This window comes from Canis lupus, chromosome 3, assembly GCF_048164855.1.
Source record: "Canis lupus baileyi chromosome 3, mCanLup2.hap1, whole genome shotgun sequence".
In the NCBI taxonomy this organism is placed as follows: Eukaryota; Metazoa; Chordata; class Mammalia; order Carnivora; family Canidae; genus Canis; species Canis lupus.
The window spans coordinates 32769968-32792403 of NC_132840.1; the positions used below are offsets into that span (position 1 = coordinate 32769968).

Genomic DNA, 22436 nt, shown 5'->3' on the forward strand with positions numbered 1-22436 from the left:
TGCCTCAAAGCCCCCAGATGCCAAAGCAGAGCCTCAGCCCAGCTGCACACTTGTCTCCAGGCCCTCCTGGTCACCGCAGACAAGACCCCAAAGGGTGGAGATGTACACTCAGCCTCAAGCCCACAGAGCCCAAGAAACATGTTTATTGTTCAAGTTGGCTCATATTGCTGTGTGGGATCTGTGGTACGCTTGTGCTCAGCTCAGTGCAGGATCCAGAAGAGACACCATGCCCACAAGAAGGAAGCTTGCTTCATGCCCTTCTTGGGAGCGTGCCTGGCTGGGCAAGGTAGGGGTGCTATGCTAAGCCCAGGCTAGAAGGGTCTGCACCTGCTCAGAAAACCTCCACCCCACTAACCCTGGCCTGCTGCTCTGCACCTGTCCCCTCAGTCCCTCCAGGTCTACAGAGTTGGAGTTCACCCCTGACCCATGCGAGATTCAAGTGTCCACACCCATTGCTTCTTGATGCCCCCAGGGGGACAGGAGGACACCTGGAAAGGCAGCTTGGTCCCAGAGACACAGGACACTTCAAGGGGAAACATGTAAACTAGTAGGTGCTGCACGGCTCATCGACCAATAAATAATAAATAAATAAACCAGTAAGTAAATAAATGGCACACACGTAAACAAACACTGAAAAACGAACACAGACATGGACAGCCTCGACGCAGAGAGACAAGGACAGACAGGGCAAGACTTTCCTGGTGGGGGGGCCGAGCATCCTGCCCCCGACACACAAGGCGCTGGGGCCCGCCCTGTGGGGCTTAAGGCATGTGGGAGGCCGGGGGGCCGGGCCTCAGTGCAGTCCGCGCCGCGGGTCAGAGGCTGGTGGACGACACGGACAGCGTGGGCGAGGAGGGCGGTGGGAAGTTGAGCAGCTCGAGCACGGCCACGCCCACGCTGCTGCGCCGCGTGAACATGCAGGACGCGGCCACCCACTTGTTGGTCCTTGGGTTGTACTTCTCGATGGAGTTGAGGCTAGAGCTGCCGTCGTTGCCTCCCACGGCATACAGCCAGCCGTCCATGGCCACCAAGTCGTGTGTACTCCTGGGGGTGGAGGAGGTGAGCCGTGGGGGCAGGGCCGCGGGAGGAGCCTCCTGGGGCAGGAGGGGGGAGTGAGCCGTAGGGGTGGTGCCGTGGGAGGAGCCTCCCGGGGGCGAGGCGGGGTGAGCGGTGGGGGCGGGACTCTAAGAAGAGCCTCCGGGGTGGGGGCGAGCCATGGGGGGCCTTGGGCGGAGCCTCCTGGGGAGGGCGGGGCGGGGGAGTGAGCTCTGGGGGCGGAGACTGCAAGAAGAGCTTCAGGGGCCGGGTGGAGACCTGCTGCGGGCGGTGCGGATGCGAAGCAAGGGCATACCACGCAAGCCAGGCCTGAGGCCTTAAGACCTCTATTTCAGTCCCTGGTGGGTGGTAGTGACAGGGGCGCACCTTCGGATGTTCATGGGTGCCACGCTCTCCCAGGCACCGGCCTTGGGGCTGTATCTTTCCACAGAATTGAGGCAGCTGGTGCCATCATTGCCGCCGGCCACGTAGAGGGCCCCCTCCAGCACCGCCACCCCTGCTGAACTTCGTCGGCTCAACATGGAGGCCACGGGGGTCCATGCGTTTACCTGCAGTGAAGGGGACCAGCTGGGGGCAGACCCATCAGCAGCCTCCCTCCTCCTCCGCGGGGGAGATCCCTACTCCAGAATAGGCTATCTGTGGGACAGAGGTGGGACGTACAGGGCTGATCCTCTGGGTGGTGTGGGTGACTAGGGTGATGACCTCAAGCAGCGCTTAGGAAGGGAAATTCACATGATTGGGGTGTTTCATACCTGGGGCTCATACTTCTCCACAGTTGCCAGGTGTGATGAGCTGTCATAACCACCCACAGCATATAGGTTCCCATCTGTGGAGAGTCAACATGCCCGTGGTATGCCTGCTACATGCGGGGTCCCCCAGGGTGGGGGCAGGTGGGAGTAGGGTAGACATTACACAAAGCAGGCCTGTCACCTACCAAGCATGGCCACACGTACATATCGCCTCCGGGTGCTCATGGCAGCGATGGATGTCCATGTTCCCGTCAGAGGGTCGTAGCGCTCAGCACTGTGGATACCAGGCCTGCTGCTGACCTTGAGCAGTGGCAGAAAGGCTGCCCTGGTCCCAGGACCTGCCCTCCCCCATGGAATATTAAAATCCCAAGCTGGGCAGTCACAGAGACTGACCCCAGAATCCCACTGGAGCAAGAAGCAGACCCTCTGGGTGGAGACACAGGCCACTAGCTGGCTCCCTGCATGATCCTGGGCAAGCGTCCACATGGTCCCCAGCCCCTGGGCTGGTGGAAAGACCTTGAGAGTTAAAGAAGGGGCAGCTGGGCTGATGCACACAAAGAAGCAGGGCACCCTGGTGACTTGAGTCAGGTGGGATCCCTCTTCACTCCCCTCAGGCATGATCTCTGCAGTCCTGATGCAGGCACACCTGCAGCCAAACCAACCCCAAGAGGCCACCCGGCCCTGACCCCGGCCACTACCTGTTGAGGCAGGAGGCCCCATCGTAGCCACCAGCTGCATACAGGAGCCCGTGCAGGGCAGCCACACCCAGGCAGCTGCGCCTCGTGCCCATGGACACCTCAGGCTGCCAGGTGTTGGTCACAGGGTCGTACGACTCTACGGTGGCCAGGTCTGAAGTCCCATCGTAACTAGGGGAGGGGTCCGCTGCCGGTCAGGACTGGTCCAGTGGGCACATGCTAAGCCCCTGACCCAAAACCAGCCTCCACACTTACCCACCCACAGCATACAGCCGGTTCCCAACTGCTGCCACACCCACTCGGGCCCGGCGCGTGGACATGGAGGCCACCACGTGCCAGCGGTCAGTGCGTGTGTCGTAGGCTTCACAGTCCCCATGGATGGCGAATAGGCTCCCACCACCTAGGAACAGGGAGGTGACGGGGCAGGACAAAGGACCCAGGGAGGCAATGGCTGTGGGTCTCTAGCATAGCTTAAGGTCAAGAGTGATTATGGGCTCCAAGGGTGGGCAGAAATGGGGACTGGTTAGTGGGTCACACCACACGGGGTCCTCCATGGGCCAACAGAGGAACAGGTGTGGAGTGGGTACAGAGTATGACCAGCAAAGTGTGATGTAGCCTCAGGTGGGGCTCAGGCCAGGGATGGGAGGGGAGAGGTAGGGTATGTTGGGGGGCCCAGACATGAGACAAGAGACAACATAACAGGTGAACATACCCACAGCAAAGAGTACCGGGCCAGCTCCCTCACAGCGCCGGGGCCGTGTACGGCTGGTGCCCAGAACGCCCCTCTGCTCTGGTAGCAGGTGGAACTTGAGGGCCTCAATAAGCAGGTCCTTGCAGTCAGGATGGTGCCTCACCAGGCTCTCCGCATCCACGTGGCCCAGCAGGAAGTCCCGGCTCAGCAGGGGCAGGCGCACACACTTCATCAGCTGGGGTGCAGGGGTGCCATGGTCAGGCGGCAGGCTCCAGTGAGGAGATCCCCCTCAGACACCCTGGACCCTTCTTTTTTTTTTTTTTTTTTTTTTTTAATTTATGATAGTCACACACACACACAGAGAGAGAGAGAGAGAGAGAGAGGCAGAGACATAGGCAGAGGGAGAAGCAGGCTCCACGCACCAGGAGCCCGATGTGGGATTCGATCCCGGGTCTCCAGGATCGCGCCCTGGGTCAAAGGCAGGCGCCAAACCGCTGCGCCACCCAGGGATCCCTCACCCTGGACCCTTCTTGAAACACGTGTCTGCATCACTCCTGTGAGGGGGTCTCTGGACTGAGCCCAGGTGCACCCAGGCCCTCAGCTACTGTGTATCCCCTCCTAAGCACAGCAGGCCTCCCTAGGTACTAGCCTCACCCTCGGGACATGCTGCCTCCGAGCATCCACGTCATGTTTGACCCAGCTCAGGACGGCACGGTAGACATCTTCCTCTGAAGGCACGTTCAGGCTGTCGCTAGAGACCAGTTCCAGCACCTGGGGGTGGGGATCCTCAGATCTGAGATCTGGGGAGGCTCTTGGGGGCCCATGGAGCCCTGAAGGTGCCCAGGAGGGAGAGTCCAATGGGAGCCCAGTGTTCCTATGAGAAGGGGCCAAGTGGGGTCAGGAGCTACAGATTCGGTTCTTGGGGATGTAGAACCAGGGACTGGAGATTGTAGGCAGGGATGTGGTCAGGATAGGATCAAAGTCAAAAGCTGAGGGCTTAGGTAAGTCAGGAAAAGGGGATGAGGCAGGGGTGTGGGGGTTGGGGAGGGCAGGGGATGTGTAATGAGGCTGGAAATAACGGTTGGGGGGCAAATGGTCAGGTCTTTAGAGTTAAAATGAAAGGAGTTCAAGGGCTGGGTCTGGGGTCCAGGGTCAAGGCCATGCCCCAGCTGTCATGTTACCTGCTTTAGTGGCAACAGCATGAACTCCTCAGTCTTGGCCACATCCACGAAGTGCTGCAGCACATACCTGTGTGCTGCCTTGAGCAGGTCGCTGCATGAGTGCGTGTCAGCAAAGCCCCGGATGCCCAGACAGTTGGAGGGGTCGAGCTGACTCAGCAGGAACTTGCAGCAGGCGTCACGGACGCCATTCAGCTGCAGGAGACTGGCCGCTGGGAGCAGAGTCTGTGGGGTGAGAGGAGAGAGAGCGCCACAGGAGCAGGGACAGGGAAACGGGATGTGAAGAATCGAGGGGACACTGGGAGCTGAGGTGCTGGGCTGGGCAAAGGTGTGCGATGTGCAATGAGGCAGCCTCACCTGCACGTTTCCTTCGCCCACCACAATCTCAGCAGTGTACGCAAACTGCACCAGCTGGTCCAAGGCCTGAGGGTCGATGTCGTGCAGAGTCACATGCGTCTGGCGGCTTTCACTCATCTCATCTGTGGGGACAGCAGGTCAGGCCGGTCCCTGCCCTAGGAGATCGGCGGAGCCCCCCGTGTGCCCAGACTGGATGTGGCGGTACTTGCTTGTGAACATGGCGTGGAAGTAGGGGCTGCAAGAAGCCAGCACCACCTTGTGTGCTCGGATCTCCTTGGCTGCCACGTGCAGGACGATGTCACACAGGAGGCCACGCTGCCGCATGCGGCTCATGGCCACGAAGGCATCATGGTAGTGCCGTTTGGAATTGTGGGACACAGTGTGGCCCTCACGGCTCAGCAGCTGCATTGCACCCTCCATTGGGGCTGTGGGCCGGGCCTGCCGAGGACGTGCACGCTCTGCCTCCGGGCTGCGGACGGGCAGTGCCAGGTCAGGGTGCGCTCTGCAGGGAGCTGCTCGCCCACCCCTAACACCTAAGGCAGGGCTGGAGCACCTCGGAAGGCCACCCCTCTCTCCGGCAGCCCATACCTGGGTTCCATCAAGGACCAACCGCTATCCCCTCCCCCTAACTCTTGTCCCTCATACAAGGGAGCCTTCCTTGGAGTCCAGCAAAACTGCTCCACCCCTGCTCCTTGCATGGGGTCCAGTCACACACCTGATGCCAAGGCTGAACATATCCAGCTTCCTCTGCCAGGACCTCTCCTGGCACCACACACCCCTCTGCCCAGGTGCCCCCATAAGAACGGGACTTCTGTGCCTGTGACTCTTCTCCATCTGTCACTGGCCACCCTTCCCACTACCCAACAGAGTCAGTGTCCTTAGCACGGGCTGGGCGCGAAGGACGCGTGCCAGGTGTAGGACAGCTCTGAGACCCCTGTGCCCCCCAGCAGGCCTGACCTCGCTTGACCCTCTGGAGCGGCTTGCCCCCATCCTGCAGGCGAGCTGTCTAAGTCTGAGCGGCGCGGCCGGAATTCAAGGGCGGCGGGAGAGGACAGAGGCTCCGGGAAGCGGCCACCTCTGGACGCCCTGTCCCACGCCACCGTGTGCGCGATACACAGGGGTAGTCGTACCCTCCGCGGGGCGGCCGAGGCTGCCTCCTCCGGGCAGCCAGCCAGGCTCGGTGCACCCCCTCCCGGTGTCCTTCCCGGACCCACTCGGCCCCTGCTCTGGCTTCCGGGCCCCCAGCCCCTCGGCCCACTCACGCTGGCGGCTGCGGCGGCGGCGGTGGCGGCGGCGCCTCCGGCCCGGGCCCCGGGCTGCCGTGCTCCGGGCTTTGCGTCCTGCCCGCCGGGCGCTCGCTGCGCGGCTGCATGGGCTCGGCTGCCGGACCCGCCGCGACCCGCGGAGAACGCACTGGCGAACGGACGCCCGGAGTGCTGGAGGGCTGCTAGGCGGTGGCGGCCCTCTCCGCGTCCCTCGCTCCCGCCGCCTGCCCGCAGCCGCTGTTTCTCGGCGCCGCCCGCCCCGCCGCCCGCGCTCCGCGAGTCTTCGAGGACTGAACCTCCCCCAGTCAGTAATGACCGGGCACCCCAGGTCTCCTCCAGGAAGACCCCGGGACCGTCCATCCCCGCCAATTCATTTAAGAAGAAGCCCTGCCCCCGTAAGCACCCTGGGCCCGCAGCTTGGAAGGCCCTGCTGCCCCGGGGACCCGAGGCAGCCCTGGCCCACATCCTGCTTGCCTTTTGTGACCCCAGGCGGACCACTCGGCCCATCTGGCCTTTACTGGTTCGCTCCACGAACCCCTGCAAGTACCAGGCCTTGAACTGGACACCGTCTGCGGGGGACAGAGTGGCGTGGGTGGAGGTAGCCTGGGGGACCTGCCAGGAGCCACGCCTGCTCCCAGGGCGGCTCTGGGGTCAGGGGGTCCAGACCCACCAACCCTTGCCCTTAGGTGGTGGGGGCAGGGAAGGAGTGCATCAGTGGCTTTCCTGCCTCCTTTCTCCTAGCAACACAACCTTCCAGCTTCTGGGCCTTGGAACCCGCCCTTCCCACAGACTGGGCAAAAGAAAAGTAGCCTTTCCTGCCCAGCCCCACGCTGTGGGCTTGGGCAAATTGCCAGCAGAGGACTCCATGGACTCAAGTATCAGGAGCAGTACTTTCAGGAAGGTTTGGCCAAATGGGCTTCAATAACAGCTCTGGGGACAGCCCGGGTGGCCCAGGGCCTGATCCTGGAGACCCGGGATCCAGTCCCACGTCGGGCTTCCTGCATGGAGCCTGCTTCTCCCTCTGCCTGCGTCTCTGCTTCTCCCTCACTGTGTCTCTCATGAATAAACAAATAAAATCTTCAAAAAAACCCCAAAACAATAAATAACAGCTCTGTGATCTGTTCACTGCCCCCCCACCCCCACTCCTTGGTGTGGACTGTCCAGTGAAGTAGAAATGACTCTCTTCATTCCATTCACATGAGACCGGCCTGGCCATCAGAGTCTCTCTCTCTCTCTCTCTCTCTCTTTTTTTGTCACACTGCCCACCTATGGCATTGCCTATTCTACTAGACTGCTTTTCCTGCTGGGTTGTTGGCTCTTTTCTCTCTTTTTCTTTCTTCCTTTCCTTTCCTTTCCTTTCCTTTCCTTTCCTTTCCTTTCCTTTCCTTTCCTTTCCTTTCCTTTCCTTTCCTAAGATTTTATTTATTCATGACAGACACACACACACACACACACACACACACACACACACAGAGGCAGAGACACAGGCAGAGGGAGAAGCAGACTCCATGCAGGGAGCCGGACGTGGGAACCCATCCCGGGTCTCCAGGATCACACCCCGGGCCGAAGGCAGTGCTAAACCGCTGGACCACGGGGGCTCCCCTTATTGGCTCTTTCTTATTGATTTGTAAGAGCTCTTTGCATAGAAGTCCTGTCAAATGTTTTCACCTGGATGCACCTTGTCGGTTGTCAATGCACTGACCCCCTCACAGGCACGTGCTTTGGAGCTCTGGGGAGGCTGTGGGCAAGGAGAGGGTGCCCAGGTCCTGGGCCTCATCTTCCCGTCTCTTACCGGGAAGGACACAGATCTGTGAGCACCAGGTCAGGATTCCATCCTATGCAGTCTTGCCCGATATTCGAGATCTACAGCTCAGCACTCAGCGATGTGTGCGGGAGCCGTAACTGCACTAGGCCTGCGCAGTTAGCCCGCATCCGGCCTGCCATTCTGGGAGCCCACGGCATAGGGTTGTGAATGCGCCCTCCCGCCTGGATGCCGCCCGAGTCACGATTGGAGAAACTTAGAGCCACCAGTGGGGCGCGGTGGGGCGGGGCCGGGGGCGGGGCCGGCCCGGAGGAAGTGCGGCTAACGCACAGCATTCTGGGGCCGGAAGTGGGGCCCACGCTGCGGGCTTGCAGTAATGGCGGCGGCGCGGGGTAGAAAGCGGTAAGCTGGGGGTCTGAGGACCAATTCGGCCTTCCGGTGGGTGCTTATATCCAAAGAGGCTCTGATTGAGCGTCTCCGTGTTCCTGGGGCAGCAAGGCTGGGGCAAACCGGGATGGCGGGGAGTCCTGACACCGGCGTTGTAACCTGCAGGCGCCTGGCAGAACTGACGGTGGACGAGTTCTTGGCTTCGGGCTTTGATTCTGAGTCTGAGTCGGAGCCCGAAGGAGCCCCAGAAGTAGAGACGCGGGCCGCGTGTGGAGCCGACCGGAGCCTGGATGGGCTGGGCGGGAGCCCCTGGTCCAGGTGAGGGGAGCGGCTCCGGTGGCACGTCCGTAAAGCAAGCCCTTCTCCTGGCCCACCCCATCGCATGAATGTTGACCTCCGACCCCCTCCCCCAGCCCAGACCCTTGGGCTTATTCATTCCCTCATCCAGCGTTTGCTGAGGTCTTGTTCGCGGACGAGCGTTTTTTGTTACTTTTTTAAAAAATTGAGAGAGCGCGGGGGGGGGCGGGAGGGCGGCGCGGAGGGAGAGGAAGAGAGACTCTCAGGTCGACTCCCTGCTTGAGAGCGCCGAGCCCTCTATCTACCCTGAGAGCACCATCCGAGTCGAAGGCAAGAGTCGGAGACTTAACTGAGCCTCCCCGGGCGCCCGGCAAACCTTATTTTAGGTGGTGGGCATGTGTTAGTGAATAGCAATGTTTGGAAGAGCTCAGGCATTCACCTATGATTCGGGTGAATCATAGGTATCGTAGGTTAGAAGAGATAAGTGTGGCAAACAGCGAAGAATAACACGAGGGGTTAGGTGAGTAGGGAGCACGTTGGGGGCGCCTGTTGTGTTTGGTGGAGGCGGCCCTTGGAGGAGATGCTCACTGAACAGAATCCTGAGGGGTTTTGGAAGCCACACAGGGGAAGAATGCTTTGGTGTTTCACGGATCAGGAACGGCCAAGCTGCTTTTGCCTCGTTGCATCCGAAAGAGCAAGATGGGTCACCAGCAGCTCTACTGGAGCCACCCGAGGAAGTTAGGCCAGGGCTCTCGTTCTTGCCGTCTGTTCGGACTGGCACGGTCTGATCCGGAAATACAGCCTCAACATGTGCCGCCAGTGTTTCCGTCAGTATGCCAAGGATATAGGCTTCATTAAGTTGGATTAAGTGAACTTCCTTGAATGGGTCATCCAAGATACCTACCTTAACTGCAGATGTCCAAGATACCTACTTTGATGCCGACTCATTGTACATAAAATAAAAACACTCCAATTATGCAAAAAAAAAAAAAAAAAAAAAGGAACAGCCAAGCTCCTAAGGTGGGGGTAGGTCTGCACAGAAGTGTGTGTCTGAGAAGTGGGAGGAAGAGTAGTAGAAGAGGAACCTGGAGAGATGGTGATGGAGTCAGATCTCGCAGGTCATCTGTAAGACGTGCAGGTAAAATGGGAAGTTATCTCAGGGTTTAAACCTGTGAAGTGATGTCACAGGACACAACACAAAGGGGTGTTTTGAGAATAGGTTGGAGATGGTCAGTACCGAGATAGGGAGACAGAAACTATGGTAATTGGGACACTTGAGAGATGGTGCTGGTTTAGGAGGAAACATGAGGGAATTTGAAGGATTTTTTTTTTTTACTGATGAGATATCGTGGCACTTTGCATGCTGGGTATGAAAGATAGAGCTTGTCTTCCCTTGAGTCCCTGGAAAGGCAAGATTACCAGCACCTGAGATGGAGCAGGGTGCTGGCAGAGCAAGTTTGGGAGAACCACAAGTTTGGTGTTGGATGTGATGGGGTTGAAACACAGGTGTTGGGATCCCTGGGTGGCGCAGCGGTTTAGCGCCTGCCTTTGGCCCAGGGCGCGATCCTGGAGACCCAGGATCGAATCCCACGTCAGGCTCCCGGTGCATGGAGCCTGCTTCTCCTTCTGCCTATGTCTCTGCCTCTCTGTGTGTGTGTGTGACTATCGTAAATAAATAAATAAATAAAATAAAAAAAAAAACACAGGTGTTGAAATGTATATAGAGAGACTGTTGAGTATATAAGTCTGGAGTTTAGGGGAGTGGGGGATCTGCTGAAAACTTATCCCTGGAAATCCCCCTGCCTTGGTTGTTGATAGTTGTTGTGGAGCAAGCAGATCAAGCCCCGTAGCTTCTCTGTGGAGCCTGGGAGGCTTAAGTGTGGAGGACAGGAAGCCTCACCCCACTTCCCCCATCTCTGTGAGCTGTGCCTGTCTGTTGTACTTTGACGACACTCACTTTCTCAGCCGGCGGAAAGGTCAAGCATCTGAGCATAAGGACCAGCTCTCACGGCTGAAGGACAAAGACCCTGAGTTCTACAAGTTCCTGCAGGAGAACGACCAGAGCCTGCTGAACTTTAGTGATTCAGACACCACTGAGGATGAAGAAGAACAGCTCCACTCTCTGCCAGACACGCTGGAAGTGAGGGCCTAGGCAGAGTTGGGTGGGGGCAAGGGCATACTTAGGGCCTTTTCATCCTGCTTCAGCCCAGCCCTCTGTATCTGGTGCAGGAAGCAAGTGTGGAGGAGGAAGATGCAGATGAGGATGGAGTCCCTGGAGGGCTGAAGGGGAAGAAAAGGGATTCTGTTCCCGTGACCCTTGCAATGGTTGAGAGGTGGAAGCAGGCAGCAAAGGTGAGAAGTGGCATGGGGTGGGCAGCTGGACTCCCCCCACTTTAGGAATCTGCCCTGGGCTCATTTCAGACGCTTGGATCTGTGCAGTTGCGAGGAGGTAGGTGGGAGGAGCCCGTCTCTGAGCACGGGCGCTGGACTCCTATTGAGCACCAGGGAATCTCACATAGTTCTTTCTTTATGCTGAGAGGCTCCAGGATTACATGCTCTCCTTTGTTTAGAGATCCTAGGGGCTCTTGCTCTCTCTCTCTCTCGGTTTCTCTCTCAGGCTCCCTGTTACCTGAGTGCCATCGTGGGCAGAACATAGTTTCTGTGTCTTAGTGGAGCCAGAGCCCTTCTTTGAAGGGTTCTGCATTGGTTTTGCAAGAAAAGGAAAGGACGGAAGGGAGAATCCTAGGTACTACTTGTCACAGGCCACCATGAAGATCTGGAACCCTTAGCCTTTCCCCTGTGGCCCTGAGCCAGGCTCCCTGCCCTTCCAAGAAGATTCTGGACTCCTTTTTCTCTTCCTTGCTTGTGGCTCCGTAACACTGCCTCCACCTCTGCTCTATGTCTCAGAATGTGGGCAAGGGATGCTTTTCTCTCATAGAGCAGGTTTCTGGAACTCTGGTTGCCTCTCACTCTGTCTGACACAGCTGGTTGCTCCCCCAACATTCTGGGTCCTCTTAACCCCTTTAGCAGCACCTCACTCCAAAGCTGTTCCACGAAGTTGTGCAGGCATTCCGAGCTGCTGTGGTCACCACCCAAGGAGACCAGGAAGGTGCTGAAGCCAGCAGATTCCAGGTCACGGACAGTGCTGGTGAGTTGGGGCAAGGGGATGTGGGATAGTGGCTTTTTGTTCTACCTTTTGTCCTGTGAATAGCATCTGTAGTTTCCTTGTTGCAGTGTTCAACGCCCTGGTCACCTTCTGCATCAGAGATCTCTTTGGCTATCTCCAGAAGTTGCTGTTTGGAAAAGCCACCAAGGACAGTAGTAGGTGAGAGGGAAGAGGGGAGGTAGAGGGGCATGGTCAGGCCCCCCACATTAGGGAAGGCAGAGGCTTTGTGATATAGTGGCCCTCTCTAGACCCAGCCAGGATGGAAGGATGTTGAAGATGGAGCCAGGCCCTTTGCAGAGTTCCTGGGAGAGGGTGGGCACTCATGGCCAATTGGGTGGTTTTGTCTTTTTTTTCCTTTTCTTTGTGAGAAGGTAAATTCCTTACCCATAATTCTTCTGGGGCCCAGAGTGTGTGCTTGACTTTGCACCACTACTTTTATAGATCAGGATGCTGTTTTCTTTGCTATTTTTCTCTCTTTAAATGAATGTTTTGTTCACTTCCTTCTGTTTGCTCTGGTCATTGTGTGTGCTTGTAAGTAGGTGAATTTGAGAAGAGGCTATGGAAAGTCTTCAGAGGGGAGAGAAGAGCAGCAGATGGGTAAAATGGGAGGGATATTTGCCTGGGAGGGTCATAGAGCCACATGACTAGGAGGTAGTAAGGGCACAAAAGGTCAGATTGCGCTAGACACCAGGGAAGGGTCCTGCTGTTACCACCTGTAAGGGAGGCAGGGGGCAGTGGCACAACTGGGGACACGAGGATCTGTGTTTGGTGGAAGCTGCCAGAGTTGGACTAGTGATCAGGAGGGTATGGCTTGGTGGAGGTAGCCCTGTTTGAAAGGGGCAGGGAAACTGACAGACCTTGGGAAGGTGGTGCTGGCATTGGCCAGGCATGGGCTTTTGTGTGAAGGGGACCGTTGCACTGGGAGAACAGGGTTCACTCAGATGGGGTGGGTTTGGTCTCTCTGCAGGGTGCTGCAGCCGTCCAGCAGCCTACTGTGGGGGAAGCTCCGGCTGGACATCAGGGTTTACCTGAGCTCAGTTATACAGGTGCAGTTACAATGGGGAGAGGGCCTGCTGGGTCCCACAAGGCCTGGCCACATCTGGTGGTCCGGTCCTTCCTTGTTGCCCAGATGTGACTGGGTGTTGGGCCTCATAGACCTCTTCTGCTTCCCCAGCTGGTGGCCTGCATAACGGAGACGACGGTAGCGGCAGCTGTGCTCCAGCACATCAGCAGCTCTGTGCTGTACTACTTGACCTTTCCGAAGCAGTGCCGCATGCTGCTCAAGGTGTGCAGTTCCCTTCCCGTGTTGGTGTTAGGGTGGAGGTGGCATCGGCGCCCATCCCCACCTTGCCCCTTGTTTGGCCTCCGCCTCTATCAGCTCTCTATTCTTGGGGTTGCAAGACCAGTCACGTAAGGTGGCAGCTTTCTGATGTTTCTGCTGAGAACTGCAGTGAGACATGCTCTTCTTTATAACGTATGTTCCTGGATCTGTGTGTAACATGTTTTTGTGGTACTGCTGTGGGGAAAGAGTGTGCTCTGTTCTACATTTTTGTTACTCCCTATTTGAGCTCTGACTGGTTCTCTACTGAGGTGCTTTGGGAAGGGCTGTCTCCTAGCCTTGACCACCGGGGCCTCTGACAGCCTTGGGGAGGCTGGGGCAGGCAGTGATGTCACACCTTTTGCAGAGGATGGTGGTCCTGTGGAGTACAGGTGAAGAGACATTGCGTGTACTGGCCTTCCTGGTCCTCGTCAGGGTCTGCCGGCACAAGAAGGAAGTCTTCCTGAGTCCCATCCTCAAGGTAACGCAGGCCCAAGGCTCTTGCCTCCAGTGCCTCCGAGTCTGTGTCCATCAGGGTCTGGTGGAAAGTCTTGGCCTGAGGGCTGGGGAGCTGCTTTTGTGGTCAGCGCCCCTTGTTGGCACCACGGCCCTGGGATGACCCACACCATCATCATAGTTTCCTCCCTGAGAAGTTGGGAACAGTGACAGGGATGGGAACTCTTGGCCCCCAGGAGCTGCACATGGACTGCTCTGCGTAGCTCTCTCCTCAGTGGCTGAGGACATCAGGTGTGTAGAGGGATGGGGACCTTGCTGCCTGCCTGCAAGCCTGGGGTGGCCTGTCCCACATGGAGTCCCTCTAGAAATTCCCAGATAGGCCTGGCACATAGCTAGAGCTTTTTTTACCACCCTCATCCCCAGTCCCTCTGTGGTGTCCTGGCCTCTTCCTGCAGTTATTCATGCTGCAGCTTCCTTGACACTCCACCTTCCCTATAGGACTGCAGACTTAGTACATGAGATTGGTGAGTGGACACCTGTGGAGGCTGAGTAGCAGCAGCAGGGGGCCCTAGGAACAGGTGCTATAGGAGGAGGGGGTCTCAGCAGACATGGCCATGGCCAGACTGTGGTTCCTGCAGTAGCTCTGAGGGAAAGGCCCAAGTATCTGGTGGTGGCTTTGAGCTGAGTGGTGGGTACATATGGCCCTGGGAGCTCTGGTGGCTCTGACTGCAACTTTTCTGGCAGCAAATGTACATCACATACGTGAGGAACTGCAAATTCACCTCCCCCAGCACCCTGCCCTTCATCAACTTCATGCAGCGGACCCTGATCGAGCTGCTTGCCCTGGACACTGGCATTGCCTATCAGCACGCCTTCCTCTATATCCGCCAGCTTGCCATCCATCTGCGTAATGCCATGACCACACGCAAGAAGGTGTGTGATTGGGCTTGTTGGGGGAGGAAGCCTCCCATCTCTTAGGAGAGACAACCCAGCACCCTGGTGGGGTCAGGGCCCTTGCTGGTGGGGGCTTTGGCAACAGATGGAAGGTGGGGACGTCTCTGAGGGTGGGGGGTGGGGAGTTTGGGTAGGTGGGCACAGTGTTGCTGCTACCTGGGACCCTGTGCACAGGGTGGGTGAGGAAGGGCTGGGCCTCTCCAGGACCCCTGAGCTGATTTGGAGATGGACTTCCCTCTGTGCCCAGGAGACCTACCAGTCCGTGTACAACTGGCAATTCGTGCACTGCCTCTACCTCTGGTGCCGCGCTCTCAGCACTGTCTGCCCGAGTGAAGCTCTCCAGCCCTTGATCTATCCCCTCTCCCAAGTGGTAATTGGCTGCATCAAGTGAGTCAGGGGTGGGCAGGGCTGCACTGAGGGCCAGAGGAGGCCAGGGCCAGGGCTACCCGGGCAGTTGTGGGGGTCAGAGTCAGGGCTATGCAGGGAGGCATTCTGGAGGGCCAGGCAGAGCTAAGTCCCCAGGAGTGTCTGGCCAATCCCTGGGCCCTGGGATCTGCTATTTGACAGTGCCTGAGGAAGGACAGGGGGTGGTGGTGTCTGTGGCCCAGTGCCCTGCATGGGAGAATGCCCCAGACTCATGCATTCTGGGTGATGCTGGGTAGGAAAGACTGTGCAATTTGAAAGGAACTTGGGTTTATTACCATGGGGTTCTTGGACAGAGCATATCTGGTATGATGTGCCACATTTAAGTTGTGACTACTAAGCTGTGGTCAGTGGGGACAGAGATTGGAGGAGCTGCCTGTGGTTGGGTGGCTGCCTTTGTTGGCTGGGAGGGATTGCCCCTGAGCTCCTGAAGGGGGGACTTTGAAAGTAGGGGCAGGGAAGAAAGCAAGCCTTGAATGAACGAACCATCTCCCTTTGCCACCATCCTGTATTAAAATGAAGTGAAAAGTCAGTTGGGGTGTTTCCTCATCCCGGTGAAATAGTGAGGAGGCAGGGCCTTAAGACTAGAATTTCAGTCAGGGCCTTTTGTTCTGCTTTGTTGTGTCTAGAGGAATCAGAAAGGGCAGGTGTCCCTCTGACTCTGAGAGAAATTGACAAGAGGGCCCCTTCCTAAGATTAGAACCCCAAGGGTTGGAATGAGTCATGGGCAGCCAGGTCAGGAGGGTGAGGCTGATTTGTGGGGTCTCTGAGGCCCAGGCCTCTGCTCACCTCTGCTTTCCCACGTGCCCCCAGGCTGGTCCCCACTGCCCGCTTCTATCCCCTGCGCATGCACTGTGTACGCGCTCTGACGTTGCTCTCGGAGAGCACTGGCACCTTCATCCCAGTGCTGCCCTTCATACTGGAGGTGAGAGGGTGCCTGTCACCTGGGGTGGGGTGGTACAATGCCTCTGTGCTGTTCTTGGAGGCACTTCTTGCTGTATGGAGACCATCTGTTCTGAGATGCATGTAACCTTCCAGAGTGCTGCTTTTTGCATTTGTAGAGCAGGTTTTGTCAGGACATTGTTGAGTGCAGTGCCTTGCTACCTGCCCAAGCTGGTGCTGTGTGTTGGTAGGCCAGAGTGGCAGGGAGAACAGGCTGCTCTGCAGGGCTGGCCTGAGGGTGCTGGTTTTAACACTGCTTGGGTCTTTCTGGTCTGTAACAGTGAGCAGGAGAGCTCGGCCAGAAGCCTAGAAATGATTCCAAAGCTGTATTTCTTTTCCTGCACACTCCTGTGTGCATCTGTGTGTATGCGTTGATCTGCGTGTACACACATGTGAGTGTGTCCTTGTATGCCCACACGTGCATATAGCTCAGGTAGGGAAAGGTTGTGGACTAAAGCCCAGAAATCCACTAGGGGTTAGGCCCCAGCCCACTCTAGACCTAGAGAGGTGTTAGTGTCCCTGTTCACCACATGGGCTGGATAGGGGTGGGCTCAGTGTAGCCAGGGCTGTTCTTTGTGTCTCCTTACCAGGTAGGGGAGAGAAAGCAGTCTCCAGAGGGTTCCTATTCTGATTTCTTCTTTTAATTTTACTTGGCTTTTGTACTGATCCCGGCCTCTGTGTGCCTCAGCCCTACTTGGCATGTCCTTTTGACCCCCAGGCATGTAGGCCTCTCCTTTCCAGAGAAAACAAGTTACAGAGGCTGAAGCAAAGCTCTCTGCCTCCAGGGAATTTCTGCCTTTCCCTTCCTGGGTGGGTGGAAAGGGGGTTGAGAGCAGTCAGGCTAGAGAAATAGAGAAAGGGCAGTGCCCCCCCTAGGAAAACACTTTGTTGTTACAACAGTTACAGTGCTTTCTGTCCGGGGTTGTGCTGAGCCCAGCTGGGAAACCTCATCCCGGCTCTGGTATCTTCAGCATCAGCTACCTGTTCCCCCTCAGAACAACATCCTGGATCACCCCTGTGAGAGGGTGGTGAGGAGGGGCCAGGTATGGCTCCCACTCTGCTGCCACAGGGCAGCCTTCAGCCTTTGGACCTGAGGGTGGGCTTCTCCAAGGGCGGAGGTCGGTGAATGCAGCTTGTGGTCTCTTGAGGGTGAGGGAGTGGAAGCTCTTTAGGGCTTTATCGGAGACCCCCTGTCCGTTGGTGTGTTACTCCCAGGGATGCAGCCCTGGGGTTGGCACCAGACCTCAGGGATGCAGTCATGGATGAGGATGTTGTAGTGACAGTGGCTGTGTGTACAGGAATGATCTCCTGACACTGATGCTTAAAGTTTCTTGGTTTAGTTTTAGGAGAGAGTCAGGGTGTGTGTGCTCCTGTTCCTGCCCCCATCGGTCCCACTTCATTCCAGAGAACTCCACTGTGGAATGAAGTGATTCCCTTGGAGGCCAGAGCTCTGGAAGGCAGGGAGTCTGTGGGGCCACAGGACTGGCGCTGCATATGGCTGCTTGTCCCTGGTTCCAAAATGGGTCCCTAAGGAACCAGTGTATGGGTGGAGTGTGCGGTATAGTGGGGCATGAGCTACAGCAGGCCAAGCTGATGTGGCCTTGGGACAGGTTTTCCAGCAGGTCGACTTCAACAGGAGGCCGGGGCGCATGAGCTCCAAGCCCATCAACTTCATGGTGATCCTGAAGCTGTCCAAAGTCAACCTGCAGGAGAAGGCATACCGGGTGAGGCCAGCCTCCAGGCCTTCTGTGGAGGGGCTTGGAGAAATGCCTTGGGTAGAGGTCACAGGTAGATGTCATAGGGCATTAGGGTCTGTGTATGGGGTGACAGCAGTTAGAGGTGTGTGGACACGAGGGAGCTCACTGCCCTCCAGAATTTGTGTGGATCTTCATGGGTGTCTTGGGGTGGAGAAAGCAGTGTTCCCTGGCCTCAGCCACACTCAGTGGCTCACACACTCAGTGTGAGTGTGGCTTGTGGGGAGGCTGTGGAGTCACATCCTCTGATTTCCACCCTGGAGAGTGAGCTGACATACTGGCCTGCTTTGGAAGGTCACTGAGCTTCCGTCTCCCCTGACATTCCCCTTTCTTCCCTGCTGTCTCAGGATGGCCTGGTGGAGCAGCTGTATGACCTCATCCTGGAGTACCTGCACAGCCAGGCCCACAGCATTGCATTCCCTGAACTAGCACTGCCTGCCGTGCTGCAGGTGTGTACCACTGTCTGGTTCCCCCTTCCCTGCCCAGATCACTAGATGGCCTGCTTTGTTAGCAGGCTAGACTGTCTTAGTGGGCTCGGCTCCCCATTTACGTAAGGGGCCAGGAGCAGAGTCTAACCTGAGGCCTCCATGTTGGCACTGCCTCAACATGGGAAGTATGAACATAGGGGTGTGGATCTTTAGGGGTGGGGCTGGCCCAGGTAAGTCAGCAGGGGCCCTAGGACTTGCCAGCTCCACCCCAGGTCTGCCATAGTCCAGGGACCAGACTGGCTAAGAGGTCTACCCTAGGGGTAGTTGGGCTGGAGTGGGCCGAGTCAGACTGGTTTCCTGACTCTAGGCTTTCCCAGGTGGCCCTGGGTGGAAGCCCAGTCAGCCCCATCACAGACCCTGTCTCAACTTTCCTTCAGGTGATACAAGAGTGGAGTAGGCGTCCCTTCTCTCAGAAGTCCCTTCTGGGCCTCTCTGGGAGTGTCCATTTGCTTTTAGACCAGATGTTTCCCATCTTAAAGGGGCAGGTGCCTGTCATAGGACGGGTCAGGTGGCACAGCCTGTCCCTGTCTGACCCTGGTGGGCAGAACCAGCCCCCACAATTGTAGGTCTGCTTAGTGAGTAGGGGTGGGGCTGCTCACCTGGCTCAGAGCCCCATCCAGACATGGGTGTGGCTGAGTGCAAGGCTTTATTTCTGGACTCTAGGTCCAGGGATCATAGTCTGGAACAAGGCTCAGCAAACTGTTTTGGTAGAGTCAAATGATAAGTATTCAAGACTTTACAGTCACTTGATTTCTCGTAACTGCTCAGGTCTCCCCGTTGATATACAAAACCCCCACAGAAACACGTAAGTAAATGAGTATGGACATGTACAAATACAACTTTATTTACAGAGACAGGCCAAAGGTGGGATTTGACCTAGAGTGTAGACCCATGCTGCCCCACTGCTGCCACCCATGCCTCTGCATGGCCTGTGGGATGGGCCATCTGCTCTCCAGCTATCACAGGCCCAGGCAACAGAGCTCATGTGGCCCCTGCCTCTCACATTCTGGTGTGTGCACTTGGGCCTCACTCCCCAGGTGTGTGCACTAGCACTCCTGGCTAGGGTGCCAGGACATGTGCACTAGGGCCGTGAGACACACGAACCCATGTTTCCTGCTTCTCCATTATCTCCTTGGGGTCCTGTGTGACCCTGGCAGATGGTGTGGTGCAGAGCATCCCTGCATCTGGACCTTGACTGAGCCCTCCCTCCCTTCTGCAGCTGAAATCCTTCCTCCGTGAGTGCAAGGTGGCCAACTACTGCAGGCAGCTGCGCCAGCTGCTGGAGAAGGTGCAGGAAAATGCGGAGTACATCTGCAGCCGCCGCCAGGGGGCCTCCTTCAGTGTGGCTGACCTGCATGCAGTGGTGAGTTGGGAGCTGGGGAAGGCGGCATTGCCTGAGGGCACCAGTCAGCACAGAGCTGGGCTTTGGAGGTTTGTGCAGAATGGGACATGATCCTGATCCTCTCCCCACAGGATACCTGGGAGAAGCAGACCCGAGAGGAGGGAACCCCTCTCACCAAATACTACAACCAGTGGCGGAAGCTGAGGGAGCGAGAGATCCAGCTGGAGATCAGTGGCAAAGAGCGGGTATGTCTGCAGGGAATGTTTGCTGGGGGGTGGGCATCACCACTGGTTTGTTTGAAGATAAAGATCTAGCTCTCTGGCTGTATCTTTAAGACCAGACTGGGGAAGGCGGCTTGTGGGAAGGGACAGTGCCAGGGATGAGGTCAGCTGATGGTTGGGGCCTGTTCCCAGCTGCAGCCTGTCCTGTGGCTGCTCTGAAGGGACAGATGTTGTGCCGAGCAGAGTAATCGGGGGGCTTCTCTTAGGGCCTTCAGCAGGAGGTCACTGGAGGCTGGACTGGCTAGGGACTTGGGGGGTGGGAGTGGCTGGACTGACCCTGTTACCCAGGCCAGCCCATGGACAACAGGAGGGTGGGAAAGGAGGTGTAGGAGGGGCTATGCCTCTATAAGTCTGGGCCTGGCCTGTGTGGGACAGTGTGACTTGAGGGAACAGCTTCATGCTGAGTGGCATGCCTGTGACTGTGTCCTTGTGCTGATGTTTGCTATTTCTGGGAGCCAGAAAAGGGAGGGATTGCAGCTGGTCTTCAGCCAGTGTGTGGCTGGAGCCTCCTCACCTGCCTAGCAGGACAGCTGTCCAGGAGTCCTACCTGGTGATGCCGACCAAGAGTTGGCTATAAAAAGTGGAGGACCGGTTGGGAGGCAAGGCTTAAAGGGAACAAGGGAATGGGACGGTGGGTTTGGATAGAGTTGGTCTTTGGGAATGTGAGGGAGAGGAAGACCGTAGTTGTGGTCAGGGTTCTTGCTGTGGTTGTGGGCTAAGCCTTAAGATGGAGGTCAGGCCTAGGGCTAAGACAGGACAAGTTGGGGACTGGGCTAGCGTAGGCTCTCAGAGCCACCTTGACCACCCTCATCTCCTCCTCTGGTTCTGGATCCTTCCAGCTGGAAGATTTGAACTTGCCAGTGATAAAGCGGCGGAAGGTGGGAGACCGTAAGAATGAAGACAGAGTGGAATTTAAAGACCTCTTTGATCTGCACAGTGATGAGGAAGATAGTACTGTGGACTTCTCAGAGAGAGGTAGGGTCCTGAGCTCTTTCTGGGTAAGGGGAAGGCGGACTTAGAAGGCTTCCTTGCACACCTCCTGGAACCAGGAGAGCGGGCGCTGGCTCCCACCTCACTGCTCACTTTTGCTATGCCCCTCCTACCACCAATTCTGCTTGTCTTGGGGTGAGGGCCTCCTGGAATTAGGACATGTGTCCCCAGACCTTGTTCCCTTGCTCCCACTCCTTGCTGGGAACTTGTGAATCCTCTCCACCTGCCCAAAGGTGGCCTGAGGAGAAGATGGGTGGGTGTGGGGTTGTGAGCTTGCCCCACCCTCCCGCATTAGCTGCACCTAGTATGCATTAGCTGGTGGGCCTACTCCCATGGGCTCTTTTTCCTTGGTCCCCAGGGAAGCCTGGGTCCCCAGGAGCTTGGCAGAGGGTAAAGGAGGAGGAGGAAGAGGAAGAAGATGAGGAAGATGAAGAAGATGGCAGCTGTAGCAGCCAAGAAGTCAGCAGTTCAAAAGGTAAGTGTTTCCTGGAGGTGAGGAGTGGTGCTGTGGCCCTTTGAATCTTTCCAGGAGCCCAAGGCTGTCATGGGCTTAGGTGAGTGGATAGGCAGGGCCATTGGGTGGGAGTATGGCTCTAGGCTGGGCCCACACCCCTCCTTGGGGATGCCAGGCCAGCTGCTCTGTTCCCACTGGCTCTGGCAGCCAGTAACAGCAGCACCAATAAATTTATTAGGACTGTGATTAATTAGTGATGAGTAATCTCTAAGGCTGGCTTCTTCCCGATAAAGCAGAATTTATGTAGCCTCGGTCTTTTCCTGCAGATGGAAGCCCAGACACAGAGGTGGGCCTGGATGACCAGGAGCTGTGGCGGCTGGCCCAGGGACCAGAGGATGAGTTGCAGGATCTCCAGCTGTCTGAGGAGGACTGAGGGGTGCCAGCCTGGGGACCTGTGGGAACTGCTGTGCAGTGTTCCTACCTCATCAGGCAGTCGGGGGGGAATGTGGCTTCTTGGCTGGCCCAGAGGTCAGGCAGGACGCGTGCCATGGGGTAAGGGCAGTAGATGGTGGATGGGGCTGTTTTTACAACATGAAAGACCAGAAAGTACTGAACCCTGTGCAGATCCCTGGAGGGGTGGCTATGGGGATAGAAACCAGCACTGTAGAATCTGTCTACCACTGCACCCCACAGTTGAGAGAAGCTGGAGTGGGACCCTGCCCTAACCTCTCACCCAATGGCAGGCTGCTGAAACCCTGGAGAAGAGCAGTCCCAGTCCCAGACAGAGCTAATAGGCAAGGCCAAGGCCAGGGTGGCCTGACATGCCTCCTCTCCTTCCTTTGTCATTCTTTGGTTTTTGTCTGCAGGTACCCAGGATGCAGAGTCCCCGGGCTCTCTGTACCTGGCTCTACTGCCACCCCCAGAAAGTTCTAGAAATTTTTCCTCTTAAGTCACATTTTCCGCTTAAAAACTTGTGTTTTTGCATCCAAAGCCAAAACAAAATTATGCAGTAGGGTGGGTGTTTTGCATCAGAGCTGCTGGCACTGAAGGGCTTCAGGATCAAGGTGGCTCACCCACCAGTTCAGCACAGAGGCTGGGGAGGGTCTGCAGGCCCTGGGAGCAGAGCCACAGTTCCATTCTCTTGCTTAGGTGAGGCTCGGCCAGCAGGGGGGTGGCCACCTGCATAGGGGGAGGGGGCCATCGTTGGGGACAGGGACTGCTCCCCAGAGGTGAGCTCCCGCTCTGGGGCCCGCAGTGTTGGTGGCTGCAGCGGCAAAGCCACAGGGAAGCTGGCCATGTAGAAGACTCGGCCTAGGCGCTTGGCCACCTGTGGAGAGATGGGCCTGGGTGGGGGCCTGTTGGCTTGCAGCCATAAAGAGCCTTTGTGCTGACCCACCATTGTCTGGAAACAACTGGTCCCAGATGAGACTC

At 57.1% G+C, this 22436-nt stretch overlaps 3 protein-coding genes and 1 pseudogene across 17 annotated transcripts in view; 2 read left to right on the forward strand and 2 right to left on the reverse strand.

The window, feature by feature from the left end:
* Positions 1-127: 127 nt before the first annotated feature.
* KLHL17 (kelch like family member 17) lies at positions 128-7970 on the reverse strand. Of its 4 annotated transcripts, none has more exons than XM_072820243.1 (12): positions 7784-7965; positions 4936-5195; positions 4727-4848; positions 4373-4594; positions 3846-3962; positions 3213-3426; positions 2756-2900; positions 2504-2671; positions 1991-2079; positions 1809-1882; positions 1423-1604; positions 128-1044 (listed from the first exon to the last, which is right to left on the reverse strand). In XM_072820243.1, the coding sequence occupies exons 2-12, from the start codon at positions 5144-5146 to the stop codon at positions 816-818; spliced, it is 1773 nt and encodes a 590-aa protein (XP_072676344.1). In that variant the 5' UTR covers positions 5147-5195; positions 7784-7965; the 3' UTR covers positions 128-815. The 4 variants fall into 4 exon arrangements, with proteins under 4 accessions (XP_072676344.1, XP_072676343.1, XP_072676346.1 ...); XM_072820242.1 differs by lacking the exon at positions 7784-7965 and adding an exon at positions 5989-6219; XM_072820245.1 differs by lacking the exon at positions 2504-2671 and having other exon boundaries at positions 7784-7970.
* Positions 7971-8035: 65 nt separating this feature from the next.
* Positions 8036-21619, forward strand: NOC2L (NOC2 like nucleolar associated transcriptional repressor). Of its 2 annotated transcripts, none has more exons than XM_072820228.1 (19): positions 8036-8155; positions 8306-8458; positions 10403-10577; positions 10667-10789; positions 11465-11585; positions 11672-11762; positions 12571-12649; positions 12778-12888; positions 13289-13402; positions 14122-14310; positions 14579-14718; positions 15568-15679; positions 17307-17420; positions 17798-17899; positions 19158-19301; positions 19412-19525; positions 20401-20536; positions 20910-21026; positions 21332-21619. In XM_072820228.1, the coding sequence occupies exons 1-19, from the start codon at positions 8130-8132 to the stop codon at positions 21436-21438; spliced, it is 2268 nt and encodes a 755-aa protein (XP_072676329.1). In that variant the 5' UTR covers positions 8036-8129; the 3' UTR covers positions 21439-21619. The 2 variants fall into 2 exon arrangements, with proteins under 2 accessions (XP_072676329.1, XP_072676330.1); XM_072820229.1 differs by having other exon boundaries at positions 11468-11585.
* Positions 9122-9402, forward strand: LOC140630307 (small ribosomal subunit protein uS14-like; annotated as a pseudogene).
* The window catches only part of SAMD11 (sterile alpha motif domain containing 11), a 56547-nt gene continuing 52869 nt past the window's right edge, over positions 18759-22436 (reverse strand). For all 11 annotated transcript variants that reach the window (XM_072820224.1, XM_072820222.1, XM_072820220.1 and 8 more), the window contains one exon: positions 18759-22332. In XM_072820224.1, coding sequence (XP_072676325.1) covers positions 22087-22332 — 246 coding nt within the window. In that variant the 3' untranslated portion in view covers positions 18759-22086. The remainder of the gene's footprint in view (positions 22333-22436) is intronic.